Genomic DNA, 26,407 nt, shown 5'->3' on the forward strand with positions numbered 1-26,407 from the left:
TTTTTAAAGGAGTGGATGAGTCCAAGATGACTCATTCATATGTATAATGGTTTTTTTTTTTTGCTATATATATATATATATATATATATATATATATATATATATATTATTTTCATGCTTTTACTTCAATCAAATTCTACTGCATAAGGTATGAATGAATGTTCTCTCTTTAGTTAGGAGGTCTCTATCACTCAAGAAATGTAAAGAGTGAATAAAATACTGTTATTTGATGGATTCATCAAATCTCAAAGAAGCTCAAATACTATTGTTAAATACATATTAAATCACTTAGATAAAAAAGATATATTTTTCTAAAATTATTATTATTTTCGTGCATAAAAACACTAAATAGGATGAACATAATATATTCATGCAAGTATTTTATCTTTTTTATTAAAAAAAAAAATTTCAGGAGTTGCAATTGCCTTTCCACTTTATCTTTTCCCCCACCCTTTTAGCCAAAAATGCATTAAATAAAAAGATAGCAACTATATCAGAACTGTTGTGTTTTTGCATATTACATGCTTTTGACAAGCACATACCTTGAAACATTTGTTAAGAAATCAATTTACAATTTTCCCCTCCCTAAAATTTCATATTAGATATTGAATAAGATTTACTATTTTTGAGAAAGTAATCACGTGCAAAATACCTAGTAAAACTTTATCTGAGGATAAACCAATTATATAACCCATTACTTCCTGTCAATTTGTTGATAAATTTGGTGTACCTTTTTTTAGATATTTTTTTGCCATATTTACCTTGCCAAAGAAAAAGAAAAGAAAAGAAAAGAAAATTCTACCATATCCTAGCAGACAAAGGGTCATGGGTGTCGCTTTTCTTGGTACCAAAAATACATATACTGTGTTGGGAAATACAAATCCACTTATTTTCTTCTTTTCTATCTATGGAGAGAGGGAGGAGTTGTGCACATAAATAATTTTTATTTTTAATAAACGATGAAGAAGAAAACATAACATGGGCAAAGTCGAGCACTCAATTGGGTCCATTGCGGATGGAGATCTCCTGCAACAAGCATTCTTCAATGGTTACGCCAATGATTCTAGTGTGCATTTGACAGACATGATTAATTAGTGATGACCCACCCAAATGAGCTTTGAAATTTTTAGCACACTTGAATTGGTGAAAACGAACAATATCAAAGCATCTAGCTATAAACATTCATCAGTATCACAAAAATAAGAGGCATATATTTTCCAAGAAACCCAAATCTGCTTCTGCCCTTCAAATCCACAGAGCTTCCGATTGATTTAAAATAGAGTATAGTATATTTAAAACTTAATATGATATGAATGGCTCCAGATGCCCAAAGTGGGCTGAACTGGCTCCCTTTGTAGTGTTGGAAATGACAGCAGCTTTAACAAGAGAATTACAGAGAGCAAAAAGAGTTGAAGTCGGTTGTGGAGGACAATACCACATACTTCAATTACAATACAATGCTTAAGCAACCTCTTACTCTGCTGGAAAGCATCAACGGTACCTTTCACACAAATGGATAGCTCACAAATTTGGAAACTGTGAAGGACTAGCAGTAAACCAGCAGGCTCGACTCCCAGAGGTGCAGGATGCATCATGCCTTTTGGAGAAGAAAACTAATGAGTAAATTTCATGACAAAACAACAGATGAGCACCTTTGGAAGATGGAATAATGATGACCCCATGATTAAATCAACTTGAAGTGTCCGTCACATACGGAATGCGGATCCTGTTTGTTTCAGGGCCTGCTACCATATCATCCCACAGCAAATCTGAGAGTGCCATAGTCAGTTCTCCTACTCTTCCTGTTGCACACAAAAACATAACCTTTATTTCATGAAATTGAACAGGGAGAATGCAACAACCATCGTGTTAGTATATTATAGTTCAGCAAAAAAAATGACAGTGCCACCTTAAGGCAAATGACAAAGCAAAAATTGATCAAAATTATTGAACATAGTGTATAGTTTTTAGTCTCACATCGGAATGTTAGGATAACCTCACTCTCTTGTATAGCTATATAAATATCTCAAAGTTGTAAGTACGCCAAGTGATATTCACTTCCTTTTATATAGTTCTTTCTCTCTTTTACTTTCTTCTTGGTATCAGAGCAAGGTTGGGTTATTTGTTTATGGTCCAGGTTCTCAATTGAGCCATATGCTCTGCACTTGCCACATATGTGGAGCTTGTGCATCAGAAAGCTTTATTAGTAGTAGGTTGAGTCGTATGCTCTATACTTGCCACTTTTAGTGGATCTTATACATCAGAAAACTCAGTCTACTATTTTTCCCGGTGCATCATTTCATACTGTCACTTTCCAGTTACCATTTTCTGGTGACTCCGTCGACTTTTCTGGCACCCTTTTTCGGCGACTTCCAGCGACTTTCCTAGTGCCTTCCGGCGGCTTCAATAATTTTTTCGGCGACTTCCAGCAACTTTCCTGGTGCCTTCCGACGACTTCAACAACTTTTCCGGTGACTTCCATCGACTTTCCCAGTGCCTTTCGGCGACTTTCTTTGCTTTGCTGTGTTGATACTTTTGCAACTTATTCTTCTTCTTTACAATGGCTACCAAGGACGGTGATATGTCTACCAAGGATAGTAAATCCACCCTTTGCTGCAGGTAACCCTATTGCCCTTTTAAGTAAGTCTGGAACGCCCAGTGGCACACCTGTTTCTTCTCTAAATCTTCCACGCTCGAACTTATCCCTGGCTCAGACTGCTCCTATTCAGAAGGTCAACAGCATTCTACTGAATGGCGGCAACTTTCATGCCTCGTCACAGTCACTTCGCTTATATCTTGGGGGCTGTGGCAAGGCTGAGTGGTTGTTAGGATTGGAGTTTCGCCCTGCTAATACTGATCTGGCTCACTGACAATGGTCCATTGACAATTGTGTCATCTGGGTTGGATATTTGCTTCTATGGAAGATCGTCTCTACAGGATGTTCATGTTTCATGATACATACCTTGACCAAAATGTTTGCCCACACAAGGTGTGAGGCTTGGATTTTAGAGCTCTATCAAGAGCTCCACTAGGCTTCTTTGGGTTTATCTGTGATAGACTTCTTCGGCTATCTTCAGTCTCGGTGGGAGGAGCTTGCCCAGTATGAGCCTCTTTTTGAGTTTCCTACCGAGGCAGCAGCTATTGACTTTGCCAGGACCGTCAGCATACCTATCAGTTCTGGATGGGTTTAAAACCTGAGTTCAAATCATTCTGGACTCAGATTCTGAACACATCCCCAGTGCCCTCTTTGTACGAGGCATTTGCAATGATTGATGGTGATGATTGGCGACGATGTCTTCTCCCTGGATTTGCTTCTTCTAGCGTGCCCGAGCAGGTTGCCCTTGCAGCCCCTACTAGTGCTAGGTCTGTTGACCGCAAGACTCGATTCTGCCAGCACTGCCAACGGAATAATCACACCATTGAGCACTGCTTCATTCTCCACCATGAGCTGCAAGAGCGTTACTTCAAACAGGCCTCTCATGGTCGTGGTCGTGGCAAAGGTCATGGACCTTCTAACATTGGAGCTGTTGCAGAATCTCTTCCTACACCTCCAGCTTCTCTTACTCCTGCACCTACTGCTGCTCCATATTTCTCTCAGCTCCAGGCTCAGCTTACTCAGCTTCAGTTTCAGATTAGCCTCCTTGCCTTTGCTGCACCTACTGCATCCTCCTCTACAACCACCTTTGCTACAGGTAACCCTATTGCTCTTTTAAGTAAGTCTAGCACGCCCAGTGGCACACTAATTTGGATACTGGACTCAGGGGCGAACAACCATTTAACTGGTGAGGCATCTTTCGTTAAATCCCTTGTCCTTTCGTTGGTTCCTACTGTCCACATTGCCAATGGTACCTCTCGTTCCATTCACACTCAAGGCACTGCCTGTTTATCCTCGACTCTATCTTTATTCCCTGTTTATTATATTCCACACTTTTTCTATAACTTGTTATCTGTTAGTTATATTGCCAAACAATATAACTGTGCTGTGGTTTTCTTACAAAACTCTTGTTACTTGAAGGACCTGAGTTCGAGGAAGATTTTTGGCAGGGGCTTTGAAAGGGACGGGCTCTACTACTTTGGCGATCCGCCTTCCTACCCTGCATCCTCTTCTAGCTTTCAGGCATCTATTTTGCCTTCTAATGTTTCCTCTGTTTTCTCTTTAAAAAACTTGGATTTGTGGCATGCCCGTTTGGGACATGCAAATTTTAAATATTTGTGTTGGCTATTTCCAGAATTTAATAAAGCTTGCAAAAATTTTAATTTTTAGTGTGCTACTTGCGAATTATCTAAGCATATTGAGGTGGATATTCATTTCATCAGGGAAAAAGTTCGTTCTGGGATTATCTCTCCCCACTTTATCTCCTCCAAAGGCCAGGTTGCTAATGTTTTCACTCAGTTGGCCCAGGTTTATTACAGACTGCTCTCTTCAAGTTTCGACTTGTCAACATCTTCATTTTAGCTTGAGGGGGAGTATTGAACATAGTGTATAGTTTTTGGTCCCATATCGGAATGTTAGGATAACCTCACTCTCTTGTATAGCTATATATACATGTCAAAGTTGTAAGCTAAGTATACCAAGTGATATTCACTTCCTTTTGTATAGTTCTCTTTCTTTTACTCTCTTCTAAAGTGATGAAAGATGACTATTTCCAAATCTCACCATGGAGACGCCCATTCTATGCTATTCCATGTTGATAGCAATAATATCAACTTTCACAATGTTTTTTTTGCATTGGAATGTCATTATTATTATTTTTTTCATAAATTATTATATCTCTATATTGTTGGAAATTTCTACTTGTGAGACTTTTCCCACAATTGAAAGAGTGGAGAAGAGGCTTATATACATGGATGGGCTCAAGACCTAATGGTTTAAGCTTTTGGATCAACTTGGAGTTCGCTTGATCAAGCCTGCATGAGAACTCCCTCGTACTAACATATACAATAGCTATTCTATTCTGCAAACTAAGTGCAACATTAGTATTTCAATCCACAAGTACGATGCAATGCTTACAATGTATGACAGAACACAAGTTAACAAGTGTTTGTATTTCACGTCTATTAGGCCAACAAATTTGGTCGCCTCCCATTATGTATTTCTGATGAGAAGACAATATCTTCCTAATTTATGAGGGTGTACACAAAAATTAGAAAGCATCCAATTCAGAGATCTCCATGATTGGAAAGTTAGAATCATGCTTAGTAGTACAGGAAGGGGACAGTTACCATCTCCAACGGGTTCTTCGTCCCACGTGACGATGGATAATAGTGGAAGAGTGCTCCCCACAAACATAATTTCAGCCGAGTCTTTGGCTTCTTCCACCTTGAGATTGGCAATTCTCACATCTTTTAAATGCCCCTGTTCGACCAATACTTGTGCTAGCTCAAGCAGCCTTTTTGCAGTGCATCCACCGAGGACCTTGTCAAACAAAGGCAAGATAAGCTCTTTATTGCGGGTTATAAATCCTACATTCATGTTTGGACCTTCTGCAATATAACCTTCCTCATCAATCCATATTGAAGCAAATGCTCCCTTCTCTTCAGCTTCAATTAGTGACAGGACATTTGGCAGATAGTTTACACTTTTCATGGTGGCAAATAAAGGTGGCTTCATTGGAATGGTGGATGTTATCACTTTAACCCCATCTTTACGCTGGGAGAAGTCCTCATTGATGACAACAGCATAGAATGCAGGCATTGGGCATCCAGCAGGGCTGAGCAAGAAATTCCCAGGACCTGCACTCAGCCAGTATCTTAGAGTTCCTTTTTTGCAGAGTGACACTGCTGTTAGCTGCAAGAGAATGCTTCGGAGAGCTGATCGAGAGAAGGGAGAAGAGATTTTCGCTTTTGATGCTGATCTGAGAAACCGGTCCAGATGGACATCCAGCTCATACAGGTACCTGTGAGAGAGAATGAAAATACTGGTGCCTAGCAGGTAAAAGAGAAACGACTGTACCAATAACAGGTAAAAGGGGATAAAACACTAAACAATCCAGCAATGTGAAGTCTAAGCTTTGATAACATTCAATTCAAACATGGCCTAACCAGGTTCCCTCGCAAAGTTTAAATGCTTGTAGTCAGTAGCCTTAAAAGCCACAAAAGAGAAGTATATTCTTTCCCCTTAAAAATCAGGCTGATTCAGAGAGCTTATAACTTCATAGACCAAAGAAGTGTAATTGAAAAAAGAACATACATGCATACACACACACACACATATACATATATACATATATACATATAGATACACATGCACGCACGCACACACACACACATGTATTCTTGAGTAGGAATTAGAACCTCAAAGCATCTGAATTTATGTATTATATTTAAAAAGGAAATATTTGTACCGTAAACAGACAAATTTTGCTCTAAGTGCACTTAACCGTACTTCCCCACTCAACTTTGAAATAACATTGCTTGATATGCAGTTCAATATAAGACAATATATGCATGAAGAAAATAACTATACCTACCCATTGAAAATTATAGCTGTATCAAACACGCCATGCCCTCTGTGAACCATATGATCATCTATTGGAATGACCATCATAGCTGGATCAAGAATAATACCACCAAAAATGCTGGAATACATTGCTGGGTATGGTTTCTCCTTCCCTGAATTCCACTTCTCATGCAGCTTGTTGAGCAACTGGTTGATGCAAAGAAAGGGGGATGGTGGGGTTAATTAAAAATAAGTAATTGGTTGATCCTTGTGCAGCTGAATATAAGTAATGTTTCACACACAAAACATTAGTTTGCTAAAGAAGCAGCTACAAGCTGGTTGCATGTAGATGATTATAAGTGAGACAACGAGAAAGATTATTAGATAGAAACAAAGAGAACAGATAATAATAATTTAGTCAGTTGATTCCACACATTGGAAACCTCCACAAAATTTATGTACAGCTTCCAAACCCAGGAATATAAGTACTGTTTCACATACAAAACATCAGTTCACCAATGAAGCAGCTAAAGGTCAGTTAGATGAAAATGATTATGCCAGACAATAAATAAAGATTATGTAGGACAACCAAGAAGATTATCAGATAGAAACAAAGAAAAAAGATGATATTAGTATAGTCAGCCTACGTGAAATACATATATCTGAAGGAAATTATCTGCAATCAAAGAAAATTCAACAAATTGGGAAACCTCCATAGGATCTATGCATTTCTAACTCAAAAATGATTCCTTTTCCATCTTTTAAGTTTCAACATTCAATACAGAAGGAATTTACCTTAGCCAACTATAGATTTCTAGCCTCATCAAAATGCATTTTGAAACAGAGCTACAAGACCAGAAAATTGCCCAAGAAATGTCATTCTAAGCCAAGAACATACCAACATGGTAGTCTTGGACCATCTACGAGGTGTATGTGTGTGTGTGTGTATTTATTCCCACATTAAGGCCCTGTGTGGAACTTGGAAAACATGAAGAAATGGAAAGGAAAATATAAAGGCATATGCCTTTTCTTGTTTGGTAATTAAGGAAAATGAGAAAGAAAACAAAATATGAAGCAAATCAATGAACAAATTTTAATATTTGATTTTTCTTAATTTTCGTTTATATTTGAATAAATTTTCATTTCTCCCAGCCATTATGGGCCACTTGATTGGCCTTTGGACTTCCTCAGAAATAAAGGGGGGGTGTACCCTCTAAGAAATTAAGAAGGAACAAAGCCTCTTTCGGAAACTGTACTGAAAAAATCAAGGCTTTGAGGGACCAGATAAATGTGTTGCAACATTTAGATCCTTCACCTGAAAACATCAAGCTTACATAGCAAAAGGATTTAATTTGCTTTAAGAATTAAAGAGAGATGAAATATTCTGGCAACAAAAAACAAGAATCCAATGGATAAAGGAGGGGGTGAAAATAACAAGTTTTTCCACTTATCCACCATAACCAGAAGAAGATAAAACTCCATTGACAGTCTCAAAACCGAAGATGAGAACTGGATCAGAGTCAGATTACTGATAAGAGATCAATTCTACAAGCATTTGACAAACCTCTTAAGCTCGTACTCATGAAGGAAATGATCTTTATGGGGAAATGAACGAATCTGGAGTAGTTAATTACCAAAATATTGCAGATTCAAAAGTGTCTCTAGTCTACGGTCAAATGAATGAACCGCTAGGAGCTCGTACAAGAGTTGGTTTGACTGCCCTAACTATGGCAGAATATTTTCGAGATGTTAATGAACAAGACGTACTTCTATGTATTTTTTCATGTTCCTATGCAATGTTATGCACAAGCTCATTTCCAGAATCACTGCCAATAGACTGAGACCCTCCTTGACACTGGTCAGCCCCCATCAAGCTGCATTTATCCTAGGAAAGGTGATTGCTGATAATATCAATGCTACCCAATAAATTATGCAGTATGTCCATGCTGAAAGCTAAGAGGAAGGGAGGTCCCCTAATGGCCCTTAAACCGGACCTTTCAAAGGCTTATGATAGACTAGAGTGGAACTTTGTTCAAAAAGTTCTTAGTGCTTCAAATTCAGAGACAAATTCATCCATTGGATAGTTTAATTTGTCTCTACTCCCACCTTTTATGTCTTTGTAATTGGGATCCAACTGCTCATATTTCAAGTCTTATAGGAGCATCCAGCAGAGAGACCCTCTACCTCCAGTTCTCTTTATATTGTGCCAAGGGGTGCTTACTGGATTGTTTTGTTGCCAAGAGAAGAGGAAATAGGAGGCTTTCGTGGCATAAAGATTGCGAGAAATTGTTTGCCCATATCCCATCAAATGTTTGCAGATGATGTCATCTTCTGCACAGACATCCCTATTGAGGTAGAAAATGCTTTGGAGTCTCCATCCCAATATATGGTTCAAGAGCACCCCTTCTTGGCATGCTATTGTTAGAGCACCAAAACCAAGGACATTACCACAGCTCGAAGGCTCAAGAGGGCCAAGAGCCTAAAATAAGGTGGTAGAGCACCTCAACTCCCCAGACTGAGGAAAACATCTCGGTTCCAAGCCCAAGGAGGCCAAGCCCAAAAAAAAGGGTGAGATACCACCTTGGCTCCCAAGAATGAGGAGAATACCTTGGCTCCAAGGCCCATGGAGGTTTAGAGCAGCTCAGCTCCCCAGACCAAGGATACCACCTTGGCTCCAATACCCAAGGAGGTCCAGAGCCCAAAAAAACAGGTGGGAGAGCACCTTGGCTCCAGTGTCTAAGGAGGCTAAGAAAAAAAATAAGGGAGGGATAGTAGAGCACTTTGGCTTGCCAGGCCGAGGAGATCACATCGGCTCTGAGGCCCAAGAGACTAAAACAATAAAAAAGGAAAAAAGGGCGGCATAGATCTAGTTTACTCCTAAACTTGGAAGACGCTCATCCAAGAATAGGAGTGGGGGGCATCTGATGTGGGAAAAAATTGTCCTATGCTCTTCCAACCGTTATATTTCACTAGACAAAGAGACCTTTGGATTTCCTCAGATAAAAAAAGAGGGGTGTAACCTCTAGGAAATTGAGGAGTAAAATGAAAGGGTGTGTAACCCCCTTATAATTGAAAGGCAGCCCCCTAATAAAAGGGGCATTTAACAAATGAATCCAGCCTATAATAAGGAGGAAGCAAACAAAAGTAAGACAGCTTCACCATACTTATCACTATCACCCTTATTCTATATCTCAAGACAGCTTCGCCATACTTCTCACTGTCACCCTTGTTCTATATCTCCCTCTTTCTCTAATTTAAGCATTGGAGAGATCATAATTCACTTCAAGACCTCCCAAGCTTCATTCTTCTTCTTTTTGATGGTTAACACATGATCCAACAAAACGAAAAGCGGCAACAATTTCCATCTTACTTTCTATCCCTTTGCTTTTCTTGCACAAAATCCTAAATCCAATTGAAGCCTAATATCACTATCTAAAGAAAGAAAATGGAATAAGAGTTCAGAATCATCTAATAATCTTCCTGATTTTGACACAATGATTCTTTCTATATGCAAACTGCATGCATTGATAAAAGCTGTGAACAGAGGATTTCATCTCATAAGCTGCCAGCATCAGCCCAATCGACCATTGACCACTTTAGTTTTTCTCCTCAAGTATAGTGAACTAGTCCATTGGTCAAAACGGTGTTAATAGTGAGAGGTTTAACATCTGCAAGGAAAAAAAAGATGTGTAATTGGGGTTGGGGGGGGGGGGGGGGGGGGCAACATCTGGTACAAAGTCATTTGTAATTTTGAATATGATGGTGGGTTTACTATGGGCTGAGATTTGGAATCAGCATGGCTATATTTTTTAAATCCTAACTGTCTTGGAGATCTAAATTATTTGCCACTGCCTAAAATGGAATGATTCGAGGGAATTAGTATTTCTGAAGATGGTACATGATTACGCGCCAAAACTGCGTAATTGGGCATCTCAACTCGGTCTTTACGGCTTCTATTTTTAATTAAATGTCCAATTATGTCTAATATTTTAACAAAGTGCTGAATTTATCATTCTTGAGTTTTATTGCACAATTTATGAATTTTTGGCATTTTTTTTTATTGCAGAAAAATTCCCACGAACCAAAACCCGCACCTGTTCGTAATTTACGTATAACTTTTCCGTCCGAGCTCCGATTGAGACGATTCAAATTTCTAGAAAAAGAGGAAAGAATTATCTACAACTTCTGTGTTTTGAGTTTCGCGAGAAATGTTAGAGATGGAGCCAAAAGACAGCTAGAAGACAACGCGTTGCAAGCTTGGAGCTGAGTCAGAAAACGCGTGGTGCTTTTATTCTCCATTTATCTCTTTGTTGTAACTTCCAATTTGATTGATTTGTATTGATTATGATGTAAATTCCAAGCCTATAAAAGGAGGGTTGTGGAAGATGTATATTATACAGCACGGAAAGAGTGCAGAAGCGTGAGAAGCTCAAAGAGAGCTGAGAGGAAGAAGGGAGGAAGAGAGAGAGAGGGAGAGAGAGAATTGTAATATTTTCTGGCAAGATAGTGAATTTTGGTGTGTGCCGTGGACGTAGGTCATTATTGACCGAACCACGTTAAAATCTTGGTGTCACTTTGATCTGGATGCTCACAGGTTCCTAACAAGTGGTATTAGAGCCCGGTTGGAGCAGAAAAGCAAGATCGGAAGTGATCCCGAAATTCAGAGCTCTGTCCAGTCGAACAAAACTGTGTTTTGAGGCCACCATCGCATTCAGCTCGCCGAGACGAAGAGAAGGGTGCAATCTGGAGCTCGAATGGAGTTCTGTAGAATCCACACGTGCCACCACGCGCCTTGCCGGAGCAAGACGCCTCTCCACGCACCGGCGAACAGTCCCTCATGTGCTGCATGCGTCTTCTTTGCCCGATCTGCCTCAACCCGACCCAGTCCACTACCCGACCTGAACCGGCAAGACACTCAGACCCGGGTAACCCGAGATCCGGTTCCTGACCCTGGTCTGACATCCGAATCAACGCCACGTCACGCACCATGCCAGCAGAGGTGCCACGTCAGCAGGACAGCCACGTCATCAGTGGGCCCCACCTCTGCCACGTCATCAGTGGGCACGCCTATGCCATGTAGCTGCCACATCAGCAGGTGCACACGTCAACAGATGCCACGTCAGCAAGCTTGACCAGGTTTGACCAAACTTTGACTGAGCATTTTTGGAGTGGTTTTGGGTCCGTTTTTCAAGCGACTTGAACCATTTCTAGGGTTTTCGATCGTTCCGGATCCAATCGCACTATCCATTTGAGCTAATTCCATCTCTAAATTAGCGAATCAAGATGTTGAATGAAAAGAGCTCAAAAATTAAAATGTTCAACGGGAACAGTTTCGGTTTCTAGAAGATGCAGATAGAAAATTATTTGTTTGAGAAGGAATTACACTTACCGTTGAAGGGTAAGCCAACATCCATAAACGAGGACAAGTGGGAGTTGCTTGATCGAAAAGCCCTTGAAGCCATCAAAATGACGTTGTCGAAATTTGTGGCATTCAATATCAAGCATATAACATCCACAAAGTCTCTGATGGATGCGCTCTCTAATATGTACGAGCAGCCTTCAGCTGCAAACAAGGTACATCTCATGAAAAGACTATTTACGATGAACATGTCTGTAAGTGAGAGTTTCAGCAAGCATCTGAATAACTTTAATGAGTTGTCTGATCAACTCGCCTTAGTCGGGATAACGTTTGATAATGAGATTCGGGTTCTACTGATTCTCAGTCAATTGCTTGAAAATTGGAATGGTGTCATCACTGCCATCAGTAGCTCCGCAGGAAAATCGAAACTTGTATACGATGAGGTCGCCAGCATGATTTTGACGGAGGAAATAAGAATGTAGCCGAACCATAGCTCCAATTCGAGTTCAGCCTTGAACATGGAGAGTCAAGGCAGAGGAAACAGGCATGGACGATCAAACAACCGCAGCAGATCTAGGTCCAGACGGTCAAAATCCGGAAATCCCAGAGGTACTCAGGACACAAGTTCTTAGAGCACTAAAGTTATTGAGTGCTGGAACTGTGGAAAGACAGGTCATTACAGGAACCAGTGCAGGAGTCAGAAGAAAGAATTCGAGATGAGGGCAAAGACAGAAGCAAATATTGCTTCCGAGAATGATGAGATGTTGATCTGCTCTTTGGAGAGCAAGTAGGAGTCTTGGGTCTTAGACTCCGGAGCCTCATTTCATGCCACATGCTGCAGAGATTGCCTAGAGGAGTACACACCAGGTAATTTTGGCAAAGTGTACCTTGGCAACAATCAACCTTGCGACATAACCGGCAAGAGAGTTGTGAAAATCAATATAAACCGGTTAGTATGGAAGCTGAAGGATGTTAGGTATATTCCAGACCTGAGAAAGAATTTGATCTCAGTTGGTCAGCTGGCAGATGAGGAATACACGATGAAATTCATTGGCGATGAATGGAAAGTTTCAATGGGTGTACTAAAGATTGCGCGAGGTAAGAAAAGCGGAACACTTTTTCTAACCTCCAATGCCTCCATGTCTATTTTAGTTGCTACAGGAAATAACGATAGCAACATCTGGCACCAACGACTTGGTCACATGAGCGAGAAGGAACTCAGGGTGATACACTCAAAGGAAAAATTGAGTGATCTACAGTCAGTGCAGATTGACATATGAGAGGATTGTATAGTCAGGAAACAGAAGAGGGTTAGATTCCAGATAAACACCCGTGCCCAAAAGAAAAAGGGACTAGAACTGGTACACTCAAAATGTGTTGGAACACATCAGTAAAATACCGAGAATCCTCAGGTGGAGGAACCAGTGGAGTAGATCGTCACACCACCGTCTCCTACTCCAGCTCCAGAGCTTAGGAGATCTACTCGGTCCCATATACCAAACAGAAGGTATATTGATTACTTACTTCCTACAAATGGAGGAGAGCCCGAATGCTGTGATGAAGCATGTCAGGTGGCAGATACGAGCAAGTGGGAGCTTGCGATGAAGGATGAGATGAAATCCCTCACCTCCAACAGAATGTGGAAGTTGCCCAAAGGCCTTCATAACAAGTGGGTGTACAGAATCGAAGAGGAGCATAACAGCTCTAGAAGGTACAAGCCTCAGTTGGTAGTCAAAGGCTTTGAGCAGAAGGAAGAGATTGACTACATCGGCATTTTTACACCAGTTGTGAAAATGACAGCCATCAGATTAGTCCGCAGGAATCGAGCAGACAGGAAGATGGTGACTACAGAGAAGCTGAAGTTGTGTTCAACTTCAGTTGGTCTTCATGCTTGAAGACGCATATTATGAGCACATCATTTATTCATGATACTCTGGTTGAGGAGGTGTTTCTGTCTCCAAGTGGGAGATTGTTAGAGATGGAGCCAGAAGACAGCCATGAGACAACGCGTTGCAAGCTTGGAGCTGAGTCAAAAAACGCATGGTGCTTTTATTCTCCATTTATCTCTTTGTTGTAACTTCCAATTTGATTGATTTGTATTGATTATGATGTAAATTCCAAGCCTATAAAAGGAGGGCTGTGGAAGATGTATATTATACAGCACAGAGAGAGTGTAGAAGCGTGAGAAGCTCAGAGAGAGCTGAGAAGAAGAAGGGAGGAAGAGAGAAAGAGAGAAAGAGAGAGAGAGAATTGTAATATTTTCCGGCGAGATAGTGAATTTTGGTGTGTGCTCCATGGACGTAGGTTGTTATTGACCGAACCACGGTAAAATCTTGGTGTCACTTTGATCTGGATGCTCACAGGTTCCTAACAAGAAATGGGCTCTAGGAAGGTCGAACTTGGCTGTGAACGCAGAGAACAAAAATAAAGAAAAATCAAAAGAGAAAAAAAATATATATATATATGAAATTGAAAAAGTAAAAAATTGGTGGCTTGGAAACCTAATTTTGAAAAGTCCAAATTTGTGGGTGTGTGAGTTGTGAAGCAAGAATTCAAAGGGACAGCTGGGCGTGCATGTGGATGAATACATGAGAGAGGTGCCGCTGGGAGTATTCTTTTAGAGAGGAACATAGGGGCTTCGGCCACACACAGCCAGCCGCCGCAGCTACCCTCTGCTCCAGCAGACCCTCCAGCTCCCAAGCTTCCAGCATCTCCAGCAGATCAGCAACCCAAGAGCACGAAGTCCCCTCTGCTGCAACCGAACACAGCACCACCAGCAGAGCACCAACAGCTGCAAACAGCAACCACTGAGAGCTCCACCACAGCAGCTGCCCACAGAAGCTGCCAAGCACTTCCACCGCACTACGGCTCTGTTTCTCTCTCTCTCTCTCTCTCTCTCACATTCTCTCTCTAATCTTTATTATTATTTACTTGTATTTTGCTATGTTAATGTCATTTTAAATTGAACTTGCTGTATTATTTTAGTTTAATGTCAATTTAAAATACCTTGTTGGAACTTGTTTTTTGATTTACTTTAATTTCATATTGATTATCTTGTTGGGTTATACCTATTTTTAATTTCATTTTATTTGAGACTCTTAATTATTATTGTGTTTTAGTAGGTTGTTTTCCATTTAAGTAGTTAAGATATTGAGTTTATTTTTTTCGAATTTATTGTTGGGTTGAATTTAATTTCTGTTCACATTATTGATGGAACTATAGTCTCCATGTAAAGCTGATGTTGGGATAATTAGTGTGTTTGTTCGGGATAGGATAATTAGTGATGCTGGGACAATTTATGTTCTCATTTTTTTTTTGGTTTGAGATAATTAGTGTGTTTGTTTGTTTTAGTGTAGTTTTGCACTTTAACGTTACTTTAATGATTGTTTAAGTTTAGTAATTTGCTTGAGTCATGTCTATTAAGAGTTTAGTCGTTTTCATTTAAAGTTAGTGTCGAGACTGAATGATTGGTTTGTCATTAGTGTGTTGAAATTAAATATTTGTTTAAGTTAATTGAGGTCTTAACTTTGATTTATTATTTGAATGTGTATTTAGTGAGTTGTCGGTTGATTTTGTGCGCGTTAGGTTCATAGTTTAGATATTGTTTGTTTCAATTCCGTCATAAATATTTTAAAACCCCAAAGATTTCGAATCTGAACCCTGTTTAGTAAAATTTGTTTTCTTATTTTCTTTACCAATTTCGCGCTAGTTTAGAGCTAATTTGCATTCCCCGTGGAGACGATCCGGCCTATTTGGGCTAATTATTATACGACGTAACTCCTATACTTGGGATAGCTTTCGAGCTGCTCATTTTTCAAATAAGTCAGTACAATTAAAGAGTATATGGGTAGAGATGGGTAATGATGGTATACTGCCCACCTTAGTTCAAGTGACTTCTAGGATTTGGGAAGTATCTTCAAGCTCACAGTTTGTTGGATAAATTGGACTTTTGTTTATCTGATTGTGAAGGAAATGAACTTCGGCTTTATGGTGGTAAATCTAAGGTGAGGAAAAGTTAGAAAAAATTAGAAAATTTGAAGTGTTCAGTGAATTACGACAAATAAGGCTTAAAGAGGGGTTTCAGGGTTAGTTTTAGTTGTTTATTTTTATTTTCTATATTATTTGTTCAGATTTTCTTTTTGAGGATTTTGTATCCTCACCTAGACCATATATTCTCTCCCTCTCTCGCTCATATACATAAATATATTTTTTAATTAAAAAAACCAATAAATGGCTCCTTTTTTAGAACTTATCCTCAATTTTCACTTTGCAATGGGGAAAAATACCTCTTTCCACACACCAATACTGTCACGCCCCGAACCCTCCAAGTGGGGCCCGGGGTGTGATGTGATCCAATCACCTCTGTTTGATACCATAACCTCAATCACGTAGCAGAAAAATAAATAAATATCCTCAATAATATACCAGAGTTCTATATAACCATCCCAAAAATTTCCCAACATCCAGTATTCATTTATATACATCTCAGAAAACTAAAAACATAAACCCAAAAATACATCCAAGATATGTACCCTCTCACAAAAATGCTATGTCAACAAACCCAACCCCGAACTCGCTAAACTCGATCACGCAGAGGTCCTGAAAAAAGATGAATTGTATAACAGGTGAGACACATCTCAATAAGACGGAATAGATTAATATCAGTGTGTGGCGATCATGAGTTTAGTGTATGCAAAATATCACCAATTATTAATTAACCACAATTATAAAATCATTCTTAGCCCATACTCACACACACACACACACACACACACAATTATTTATAAGTGAAAGTTTCTGAGGATAAGAAAGATTAAATGCCCATACATATACCTTCCCTTTACTCTAATACCATTACAACTATTAGGACACTCACCTTACTCAGTATAACCTCGGGGTTAGGTTTACAAGCGAAGTATCCGAGAATAGGGAATATTACACGCCCATACATGTAACTTCCCTCTACTCAGGTACCAGACTGTAATTACCAGAGCATATAATTACCAGAGCACTCACCTTTCTCAGCAAGCCCTTAGGCGGAGAGTTTACTTCACCCCAAATACGTATAATACTACCATATTTAATACATTTAATACTTTGTTACTTTATTCTGTATGCTGTTATCTCCATAAAACCCCAACCCAACTCTTCATAATTTCTGTCTTTCATATATTACCCGGTTCTTCATATGCTCTGTTTTCATATACTCTACTCTGTTCTCTTATCACATACTCTGTTTTCCAATTTCACATCCTCTGTCTTCATATATTTAGTATTCACATACACTATTATGTATTTACGTGCACTGTTCTGTTCATACTCTGTTATCACATTTTACATCCTTTGTCTTCATATATTCTGTATTCACATACATTGTTCTATATTTACATGCACTGTTGCGTTATACTTTGGTTAAATATAGATAAAAACCGACATGTTTCCCCCCATGACGGGTTGTGCGGCCCATAGGCTAGACTTAACCCCGGTTGGCCCACCAGAATTAATTCAATTCCCAACTCTTCAGTCTGCTAGTTCAATTGGCTTTTCCATGCTGGTCTAGACTCCAGGGGGAACTCTACCCTTCACAGCTCAATCGACTATCCCATACCAACACTCTCTCTAAGACATGTGGTTGTACTAAACTCTCCAAAACTCTCGCAACGGTACCATGCATACTATGGTCCACCGGAGTTCTCAAACCATACATTACAATTTAACATTAATATTCTACTCTGATTAAACAATTCTAAATACAATATAATCGCAACACATTTTAGTATTTCCAACATATTATACATATTTCATAATTCAACATAGTATTTACATTTTTCTTCATGCCAAACGATTTGAATAATACACATGTTTATATAACTACTGAAATAATAAGTCAATCCATATTCATTATCTATTTTACTAAAAATATAGGTTAAATTATCTCCACAATTGATCTAATACTCAAAATAAGCGTTAATAAGAAAACGGAAATAATTAACCCAACTCACCTTGACCAATTTTTAGAAAATGTATAACAGTTCCAACCAATCATTTCAACCAATCAAATAATCCAGGGAATCCATTACTTAATTCCTGTAGCCTTTTTCTTTACTTTAATTGGTTCATTTTCAAAAATAATAGCTATTAACTCAAACCTAGGCTCAAAAACTTCAGTTTAAACGGTTGGCTTTCAAAACTTGCATGATAATCATATACATACACATATAATTTCTATTTTAATAGTTAGAATTTACAAAACAACTGACTTAATCTATTCCCCTTACCTTATTCACGGAGACTGTGTTTGTAAGATTCCTAAACCGACACCTACGACGTTCAGAGCACAAACCCTGTAACCATATATTTCAGTATAATCAATTAAATCCTGGAATAATAATTATTTTAATATCCCTAGGCTCACACACTCCCGTTAACCAATTAAATTCTAAAAACGGGGGTATGATCCACTTCCCATATTTAAATTTAATCTCTAACATATTAAAAAAAAAAAACTATCAATATGATCAAATCCCCGCAGTTTAATATAATTCTAAAATATTCCCAGAATTCTAATTTAATCCAATCCCCGCAATTTAACTTAATTCCAAAATGTTCCCCAAAAATTCTATTTAATCAAATTCCTACAATTTAATTTAATCTCAGGAATATCTCCAAAAATCCAATTTAATCAATTCCCTACAATTTAACTTATTCCCAAAACACTCCCAAAATCTGATATAATTCAATACTACAATTTAAAAATTAAATACTACAATTTAATTGATTAAAATTTTAAAACGACTCACATAATTTGTACTTCTCACCTTAGCCTCGGAGTGGTTCCTGGAAAGTTCAGTTCAAAAATCTACTCCACTAAACTTGTAGAGAAACGCTCCTAGATCATCGTTGTGGTTTCTAATCGTTAGTTTGGCTGAAGATTGAGGAGAAATTGAAGAGAGAGAGTGAGTTTACCTTATCCCAGGAGTGGTGCCTACGACGCTCCTACGGCAAATTCACTCCGGTTAAATTGACGATGGCGAAGAATGGAACTCAAGGGTATTTTCCGTTCTTCAATCAGCGCACGTTTGGCCGATGGATTAGAGGAGAGAGAGAGGGAAGGCGGAGGAGAGAGAGTTGGCGAGAGAGAGAAACATAAGAATTTGGTTCTCTGCCTCTTGGGGAGATTGAAAAATTCAATCTTCTAAAGGAAGCTTTACTTTATATATATATATATATCACTTATCCTTATATATATTTATGCATATATATAACTATCATATTACTTAATTTAATTAATTCAATTTAATAATATTTAATTAATTAATAATTAATCTGATTTTTTTCCCCGAGTTACTACAAATACACTGGAAAAGAAAATTTTTCATCTGTAGTTTCCTTTACATCCCACTAGGAACTTGAAGAATATTAGGAAACGGAAAGGGAAATATGAATGAATCAACATTATTGGTTATTTTTAAAAAATTATAATAAATCAAGCAATAAAATGGAGAGAAACTTTGGAATCCAGAGGCCTTAGGATAAGTAGAAATAAGACAAAATATATGAAATGTAATTTCAGTAATAGTAGGAAGAATATTGGATATAAAGTTAAACTTGATGATGAAGAAATAAATAACACTTATAGATTTTGATACCTTGGATCTATTATGCAAGCTAAAGGAGAAATTGAAGATGATATAATATATAGATTTAAAGCAGGTTGGGTAAAATGGAGAAGTGCTTCAAGCGTCCTTTGTGATCATAGAATACCCTTAAAATTAAAAGGGAAGTTTTATAAGACGGCTATAAGACTAGTTATGCTATATGTATCAGAATTTTTGGTGACGAAGAAACAGAATATCCAAAAAGTAAAAGTTACTGAGATGAGAATGCTTAGATGGATGAGTGATATAATACTAAAAGATAAATTAAGAAATTAACATATTTGCGGTAAGTTAGGTGTAGCTCCTATAGAAGATAAGATAAGGGACGGATGACTCAGATGGTATGGACACTTGCAACGTAGGTCACATAATGCGTCAATGAGGAAGATTGAGTTAGTTACTATGGAGGACAGTAGAAGAAGTAGGGGTAGACTTAAAATAACTTGGATGGAGATGGTGAGTAAGGATTTAATAGCCCTAAATTTATCAAAAGAAATGATCCATGATCACATAAATTGACGGAAAAAAATTCATATAGCCGACCCTACCTAGTGGGACTTAAGGCTTGGCTTTGTTGTTGTTGTTGTTGTACCTTAGATCAAAAGTAAGGTTGCTCCTTTGTGACCGGATGGTTACAGGTTTGAGTCCAAGGAAACAATCTCTTAGGATAAAAGCAGGGGTAAGACTGTGTACATTGTAACGACCCTCCCCCTACCCTCACAAAGTAAGGAGCCTTGTGGCCTGGGGACGCCCTATGTCAGTAACCTTCAATTTTTACTAATATTTAACCATAGTTGAACAAAATTTATTCTTAATAGTATTTGATATAGAGAAAAAAATATATAATAAAAAATTATCCTTCTCATTTTCCTTTATTGAAAAAGAAACTATATTGAAAAGCAAAAAAAATAAAAGAAGATTCAAATAAGGAGAACAAGCTGTCCTTAACTTCAAAAAAAAAAAAAGAACAAAAACTTATATCATCTTAACAAAACATTCCAATCTATGACAATATCTTGGAAACAGCAACCCCTAAGACAGCCTACATTGTAAGCCCACCAAGAAGCCAAGTACTGAATCCTGTCCCAAATAAATTCCACATAAAATATCCTCCTTATAAAAATTATAGCATTTATTTCCAGCTCAATTCCCCACAACAAAGTTCCAAGAGCACATCTTACGGCCTTTTAGCATCCTTACCTTTTCCAAAATGGCAAAAGAAATAGTCAACAGATCTTTCACTAATTTTGGGCACACCCATAATTCTGCACACACCCCAAAAAGAGAATTCCACAAGTTCCAAGCAAAAGAACAATACATAAAAAGTGAGAGACATCCTTTGAGCTAATTCCACACAGTAAAATTCCTGCAACAAAGCTTCAGAAGGCATCCTACTCTGTGGAGAACTCTTTGTTTTAAATTGATTAAGGACCACTGGTCAAACAAAAGCCTTTGTCCTAGAAGGAACTTCACCCATAGGAAAGACCACATTAATCTTAATAAGATGAGAAGAGAAAAAATAAAAAAAATAATCCCTAAAGAATCCAAAGACCAAACTCTACCATCACTCCTAGTACTAGAGATATGGCAACCCTTCAGTAAAAAGAGTAGAAAAGACGGCACCTCCACCTCTCCATCATTTAAATCCCTTCTAAAGTGATTATCCCAAGAAAAGAATCCCTATCAGAATAAGAAAAGAGGAAATCAAATTTCGATGGGAAGAGAGGCAATACAGCGAACAAAGGAAGAAGATAATGCTGCCCTCCCCCCACCCAAGCATCTTTCCTTAAACCTAATATGATTATCTCTCCTCACTTGAAATTTTATCAAAAGAAGAAAAGAAGTAAACAACAATAAATCTAAGATGATCTTAAGGACCCTCAAAAGAGTTCGTAACACCTCAATTAGCACCCTAGCTATTATTTTGTAAGTTGTATTTACTTTTTATTATTATGTGCCAAAGAGAGTTCACCTTCAAGGGAAACCTCCACAGACAAATTGCCAACAAGGAAGTGTCTTTAGACACCAAAGTACAAAGACCCAATCCTCATTCTTCTATTTAGACCTACAGACCACCTTCCATGTAACAAAAAATGATCTCTCCTCTTCATATGCTTGACCCAAAAAAATAAAAATCCCTCATAATCCTCTCCATCTTGTGAGTTAACCCTCTAGAAACTTAAAAAGGGATAAAAAAATACAGTGGGATGGTATAAAAACTGGTCTGCATAAAAGTAGTTCTACCACCAAAAGAAAATAGAACTCCTTTCAATGCATCCAACTGCTTAGCTACCATAGACACTGCTAGAGCTGCAAACAAACTGCTCACGAGCGGCTTGCAAGCTTGACTCGGTAAGAGCTCATTCTAGCTCATTCATTATGTAAACAAGCAATTTCCAAGCCCAATTTTACAGCTCATTTAATAAACAAGTTGAGCCTGAACATGAATAGACTCGGCTCATTTCAGCTCAATTATAGGCTCAGCTTGGACTCATTTAATGGGCTTGAATTAGGACCATCTATGAACTAGTTTAATAAGGTTGAATTAGCTTGATGGATTGTAGTCGGCCTTAAAGTTGGGACTATTTTTACATAGGATTATTTAGCTCAACTTCATAACCTTAGTTTAGTGATAAGACTAATGCTTAAGGTCAATAGGCTAGTTTGGTGGGGGGAAAAAAACTTTAAAGTAGTATTAGTAAGAGTGCCTTTCACCTTTTAGCCTAACAAAACCTCTAATCTGTCAAAATGAGAGGTTTCAAAAGCATCAAACTATTAGTGAGAATCTCCTTAGCTCGACTTGGTAAGGACTCGTAAGCCTATTCATTTGCTTAATAAACAAGCTTGGGCTAGCATATTAAAGATCGGCCTGAGCTCGGCTCAAGCTCAAGTTCGGTTAAGAATTTACAAACAAGCTTGAGCAATCCAAAGCTCGGCTTGGCTCGTTTGCATCCCTAGACACCGTCAGATACCAAAAGGATAATGAACAAGGCTTGCCACCCAAAGGAATTGCTAAATAGACCAAAGATGACTCTAAAACACCATATCTAATGATGGAAAGTTGAATTGTGGCTCATATTCAAAAAGTATACACTTAAAGGCTGCTACAAATTGGAGGGCTCAAGGGCATGTGAAGTCCTTAAAGCTTCCATGCACGAGACCTCCCTATCTGCTTAAACTAGTTAAGTGTGGGTGTGTCGGAGGGTGCCACCAGCCCCCGGGGGGGAGGGGGGCTTCGCCCCCATGCAGTACCGTAAAGTATGTTTGAGTAAGGGTACAATATATCTGTATATCTATGAGGGTATTTTGAGATTTTCATATGAGATTATATATACACATTATAGTCGACGGTTGAAACCCTATGACAATTTTTCATTTGATAGTAAAAATTGCATAGGGACTCCAAACCACGTAAATTTGTATTTTTTTTCTCCCTTTTGATTTGCTCTAATTTTTGTATTTGGTATGTGTGTGCAGGCATAATCTTAGGAAGTAATTTCACAATAGGAAGTAGGCTCCAAAACCCTCTCCTCACCACTCTTCCCCAAAGGAACTCCTCCTTATTTTCCTTCTCTTTTCTCCAAAAAAATTTGTGATTCATCTGGAGACTTGCTCTTCATTGAACATTAGACAAAATACTCTTTTCATTTAAGAACGAAAATCAACTTTTTCTTGGGAATTTTCCCCTGGACGAAATATTTTTCAAAGAAAATAACGAAAATATATAAAACCAGGGAAAAACCACCAATGGACTAAAACAAATTGCTGTCAATCGAAAGATTTCAGTGACTCGGGAAATTAGAATCGAGCCGAGTAAAATTGAAGCTGGGGTTGAGGATTTTCACCTCTGATGAAGATAACACAGGAACTCTTAAGTCGCCAGCATTTTCAATGCCCGGTGCAGTCTTTGCATCTTCAAAAACAATCAAACAGAGTCCCAATTGAGATCAATATACCCGTCATAGAATCATACTTGCAAAACAACACAGGAAAAAAAAAACACACACACACACACACAAACAAACAAAAATCAATACGGAGAAAACAACGCATATAACACCAATTGAGCTCCAAAAAAAAACCATGTATGAAAAATCAAAAAGGAAGGAAGATAGATTGCCTTGTTTCTGATCAGAAAAAGAGTCGCAGGCGTCCATGGAGGGTGAGAGAGTGAGTGAGTTGATGGGATTGAACCAGTATAGATTCAAGAAAGCAAGCAACAGTTTTATATCATGGAATTGTTTTATATTCCCGGGACCGCATCAAACGAAAACCCGCTTAACAACCCATTACTAATTAACCCATAAAGGCCCAACTACTGGCCCCTGCCCACAGGACACGGCCCACACGCCACACAGCCCACACGACCACACCCCCCTCGGCCCCTCCCACTCCCAGGCCAGACCCAGTCGCGGCAGTCGCCCAATCTCAGAACAGATTAGGGTTTCAAATTTTCAAATTTTCATTTTCTCAGCTGCGCAGGCTCAGCTACATCCCAGACTCCCAGTATCCCACTCCCACGATTCCCACACTGCCAGTGCCAGAGCTCAAGTCGCTGGAGTTGCTCGCCAACTTGGCAGACGGCAGACCACTCGGCGTCTTGGCCCTCGCCCAGTCGCTGACTTTCTCACCAGCCACTCGGCCAAGCTGTATGTGTGCTTAACTGCAGTGTTTACACTGCCCCCACTCCCTCCCTTTTATCCTTTTCTGCAATAAAAGCCCTTCCGTTTTCGTAGACAGATCACTAGATCTCAAAAGTAACACTAGCAGTCTCGCGCCGGCACACCCACACGATCACTGCCCACTGGCGGCTGGCCATCAGACTTGCTATATTTGCTACTATATTGCCTTTCTTCATGGAGTATGTCGAATGATCATTTTTCTTTGACATCTGGTTTTCTGCTTTTCCTTGGAGCCTTTTATCTTATTCATCGACAAAAAAAAAGACGTGTGTGTATGTATAAATATAATTCTTCATGTACAAATAAACAAAAGATGTGTGTGGTGAAATTTTCGTTTAGGGTTTAAAATTGCAGCTGGCATTGTTTAATTATTTTCAATAAAGTTCAAATTTTCAATTCATAACATAGTTGTACTAATTGTTGAATTAGTTAATAAACTACTTGTTCATTCTTACTTTATTTGTTTCATTGTTTGGTAACCCTGGTTAGTTATGTTAGTAACAAAGCATTTGATTTCCCATTTTTCTAATCACAAATTGTCATATGCAACTTAAATTATTAATAAAATAATACTAAAATTATATTTGAGAATGACGAATTATCTGTTTATGAATTATCCAATTCAAATTCGCCTAATCCGTCATTTAAAAAGTCGAAATAAATTTTGATTTCTTTATCCGATAATCCGTCTAATCTGTCACGGATATCCGTCTCGCTTTGTCAGGTCTAGTCCATTATACTATCATGCTATTTTTGTAATAGTAGTAGTAGTAGTAGTCTATTCTGTGAGCATATTCATATCGAACATAATAAAATAGAATTAAATTCATTCATAAATCCAAAATATGATATTGCTAGTTCTAACTTTATTGAACTCATTTGCTTGGTTTTACAAGAAAAGAATTTTTTACTCATTTTCCATTATATTTTCTTTCATATTAAATACCCTTAAAAATAAATATTTATTTTAATATAATTGAAAAATTAGAAGCCCATATTTATTTCATTGCAGTCAGCATGTACGTTAGTATTATCAAACTTTCCATTCTGAGCCTTGTTTCCTTGTTTTTCTTTTCCTTGTTGCAGTTACAGATCTCATCCCTCCGTCCACATGGCTGATCCAAAGGATAAGGGTCAGGGCATTGCAGGAATTTGGGGTAGTGGATACTATCTCCCCCACACTGATGCCGATGCCACTCGAAAGATCGATGAATTGATCGCCCCGATCCGTTATCTGGGTGTAAACATGCTTGGTTTTACGGTCGAAGGGATCAATGCAATCGGGCTGACTACGCAAGGATTTACCAAGATAACGCGTATTTTCAAAGCTTACAGTGAACCGAATGTTCTGGAAAAGCTTCTGAAAGAGGCGACTCGCGAGACTGTCCTTACCAACGCCCGCGAGATTACCTTGAAGCAATTTATAGACCTTTGCCAATGGCTAAGAACACCTGAAGGGCAGAGGGTCGCCCAGGACATTCAACGCGCCGTAAAAATTAAGAGGAAGGCGGGGAAATCTGAGAACATCCAAGGGTTTGCCTACGCCCAGATCCTGCAACTTCTCCTCCAAGACATGTCTGCCGAAGCTAGGACGATCAGGACTCAGCATGAAGCCGCCATCGCTGCCCTCCGTAAGGAAATAATGATGCATGAAGCGAGTATGCAGGCCGAGCTTGATGGCCTTGGGGCGAAGTATGATCCTCCGGCCGAGTAAGCTGACCCACCGGTGCGTGAAATGGGCCAGCAGTGCTATGATCTGTATGTTCGTGATGCAGAGATGCGGGGTGTGCGCCCCATGCCGCGCACCGATTATGAAATCAAATAAGCAGTCGTTTACTCTGCCTACTCTGATTTTTAAGGATTGTATTGTTTTTGTATGAGTTGCAACTTGCAATTAAACAAAACAAATAGGTTTTTGCAAATGCTTTCCATTTTTTAAAGCCCATTAAAGACTGCAGGCTAATCATCCAGCAAATACTATTGTAGAGTTATAAAGAATGTCAATTTTCTGTTTTGAGCCCCTGATATGACTTCTAAAAACTTTAATAGAGTTCATTAGTTTCTCATCTTATTTGTGAAGATACTTTCTAAAATGAATCAATAGATTTAAATTGTGCCATGCACCTCTCCTCTGAAATGATAAACGTTCTCATTGGCACAAGGTTTAGAGCTATGATGTTTTCCATTACTGCTAGTGTTTTTATATGAATTAAGTTTTTGTATGGTGATCCCTAATGAGAGGGGAACCCTTGAGCAACCCTTGACCTAA

The 26,407-nt window shown here is 38.6% G+C and overlaps 2 protein-coding genes across 4 annotated transcripts; one reads left to right on the forward strand and one right to left on the reverse strand.

Moving 5' to 3' along the window:
* Window positions 1-1,266: 1,266 nt before the first annotated feature.
* LOC131144563 (D-amino-acid transaminase, chloroplastic-like) lies at window positions 1,267-23,715 on the reverse strand. 2 transcript variants are annotated; one of them, XM_058093268.1, is made up of 5 exons: window positions 23,577-23,715; window positions 23,302-23,369; window positions 6,471-6,646; window positions 5,224-5,897; window positions 1,267-1,802 (listed from the first exon to the last, which is right to left on the reverse strand). In XM_058093268.1, exons 1-5 carry the CDS (start codon window positions 23,611-23,613, stop codon window positions 1,690-1,692), a joined length of 1,068 nt encoding a protein of 355 aa, XP_057949251.1. In that variant the 5' UTR covers window positions 23,614-23,715; the 3' UTR covers window positions 1,267-1,689. The 2 variants fall into 2 exon arrangements, with proteins under 2 accessions (XP_057949251.1, XP_057949260.1); XM_058093277.1 differs by lacking the exon at window positions 23,577-23,715 and adding an exon at window positions 16,331-16,397 and having other exon boundaries at window positions 23,302-23,372.
* Window positions 23,716-23,852: 137 nt separating this feature from the next.
* LOC131144575 (uncharacterized) lies at window positions 23,853-26,158 on the forward strand. Of its 2 annotated transcripts, none has more exons than XM_058093290.1 (2): window positions 23,853-24,317; window positions 25,225-26,158. In XM_058093290.1, exons 1-2 carry the CDS (start codon window positions 24,313-24,315, stop codon window positions 25,850-25,852), a joined length of 633 nt encoding a protein of 210 aa, XP_057949273.1. In that variant the 5' UTR covers window positions 23,853-24,312; the 3' UTR covers window positions 25,853-26,158. The 2 variants fall into 2 exon arrangements, with proteins under 2 accessions (XP_057949273.1, XP_057949282.1); XM_058093299.1 differs by having other exon boundaries at window positions 23,887-24,105.
* Window positions 26,159-26,407: the final 249 nt, after the last annotated feature.

This window comes from Malania oleifera, chromosome 1 (assembly GCF_029873635.1).
Source record: "Malania oleifera isolate guangnan ecotype guangnan chromosome 1, ASM2987363v1, whole genome shotgun sequence".
NCBI classification, from domain to species: Eukaryota; Viridiplantae; Streptophyta; class Magnoliopsida; order Santalales; family Ximeniaceae; genus Malania; species Malania oleifera.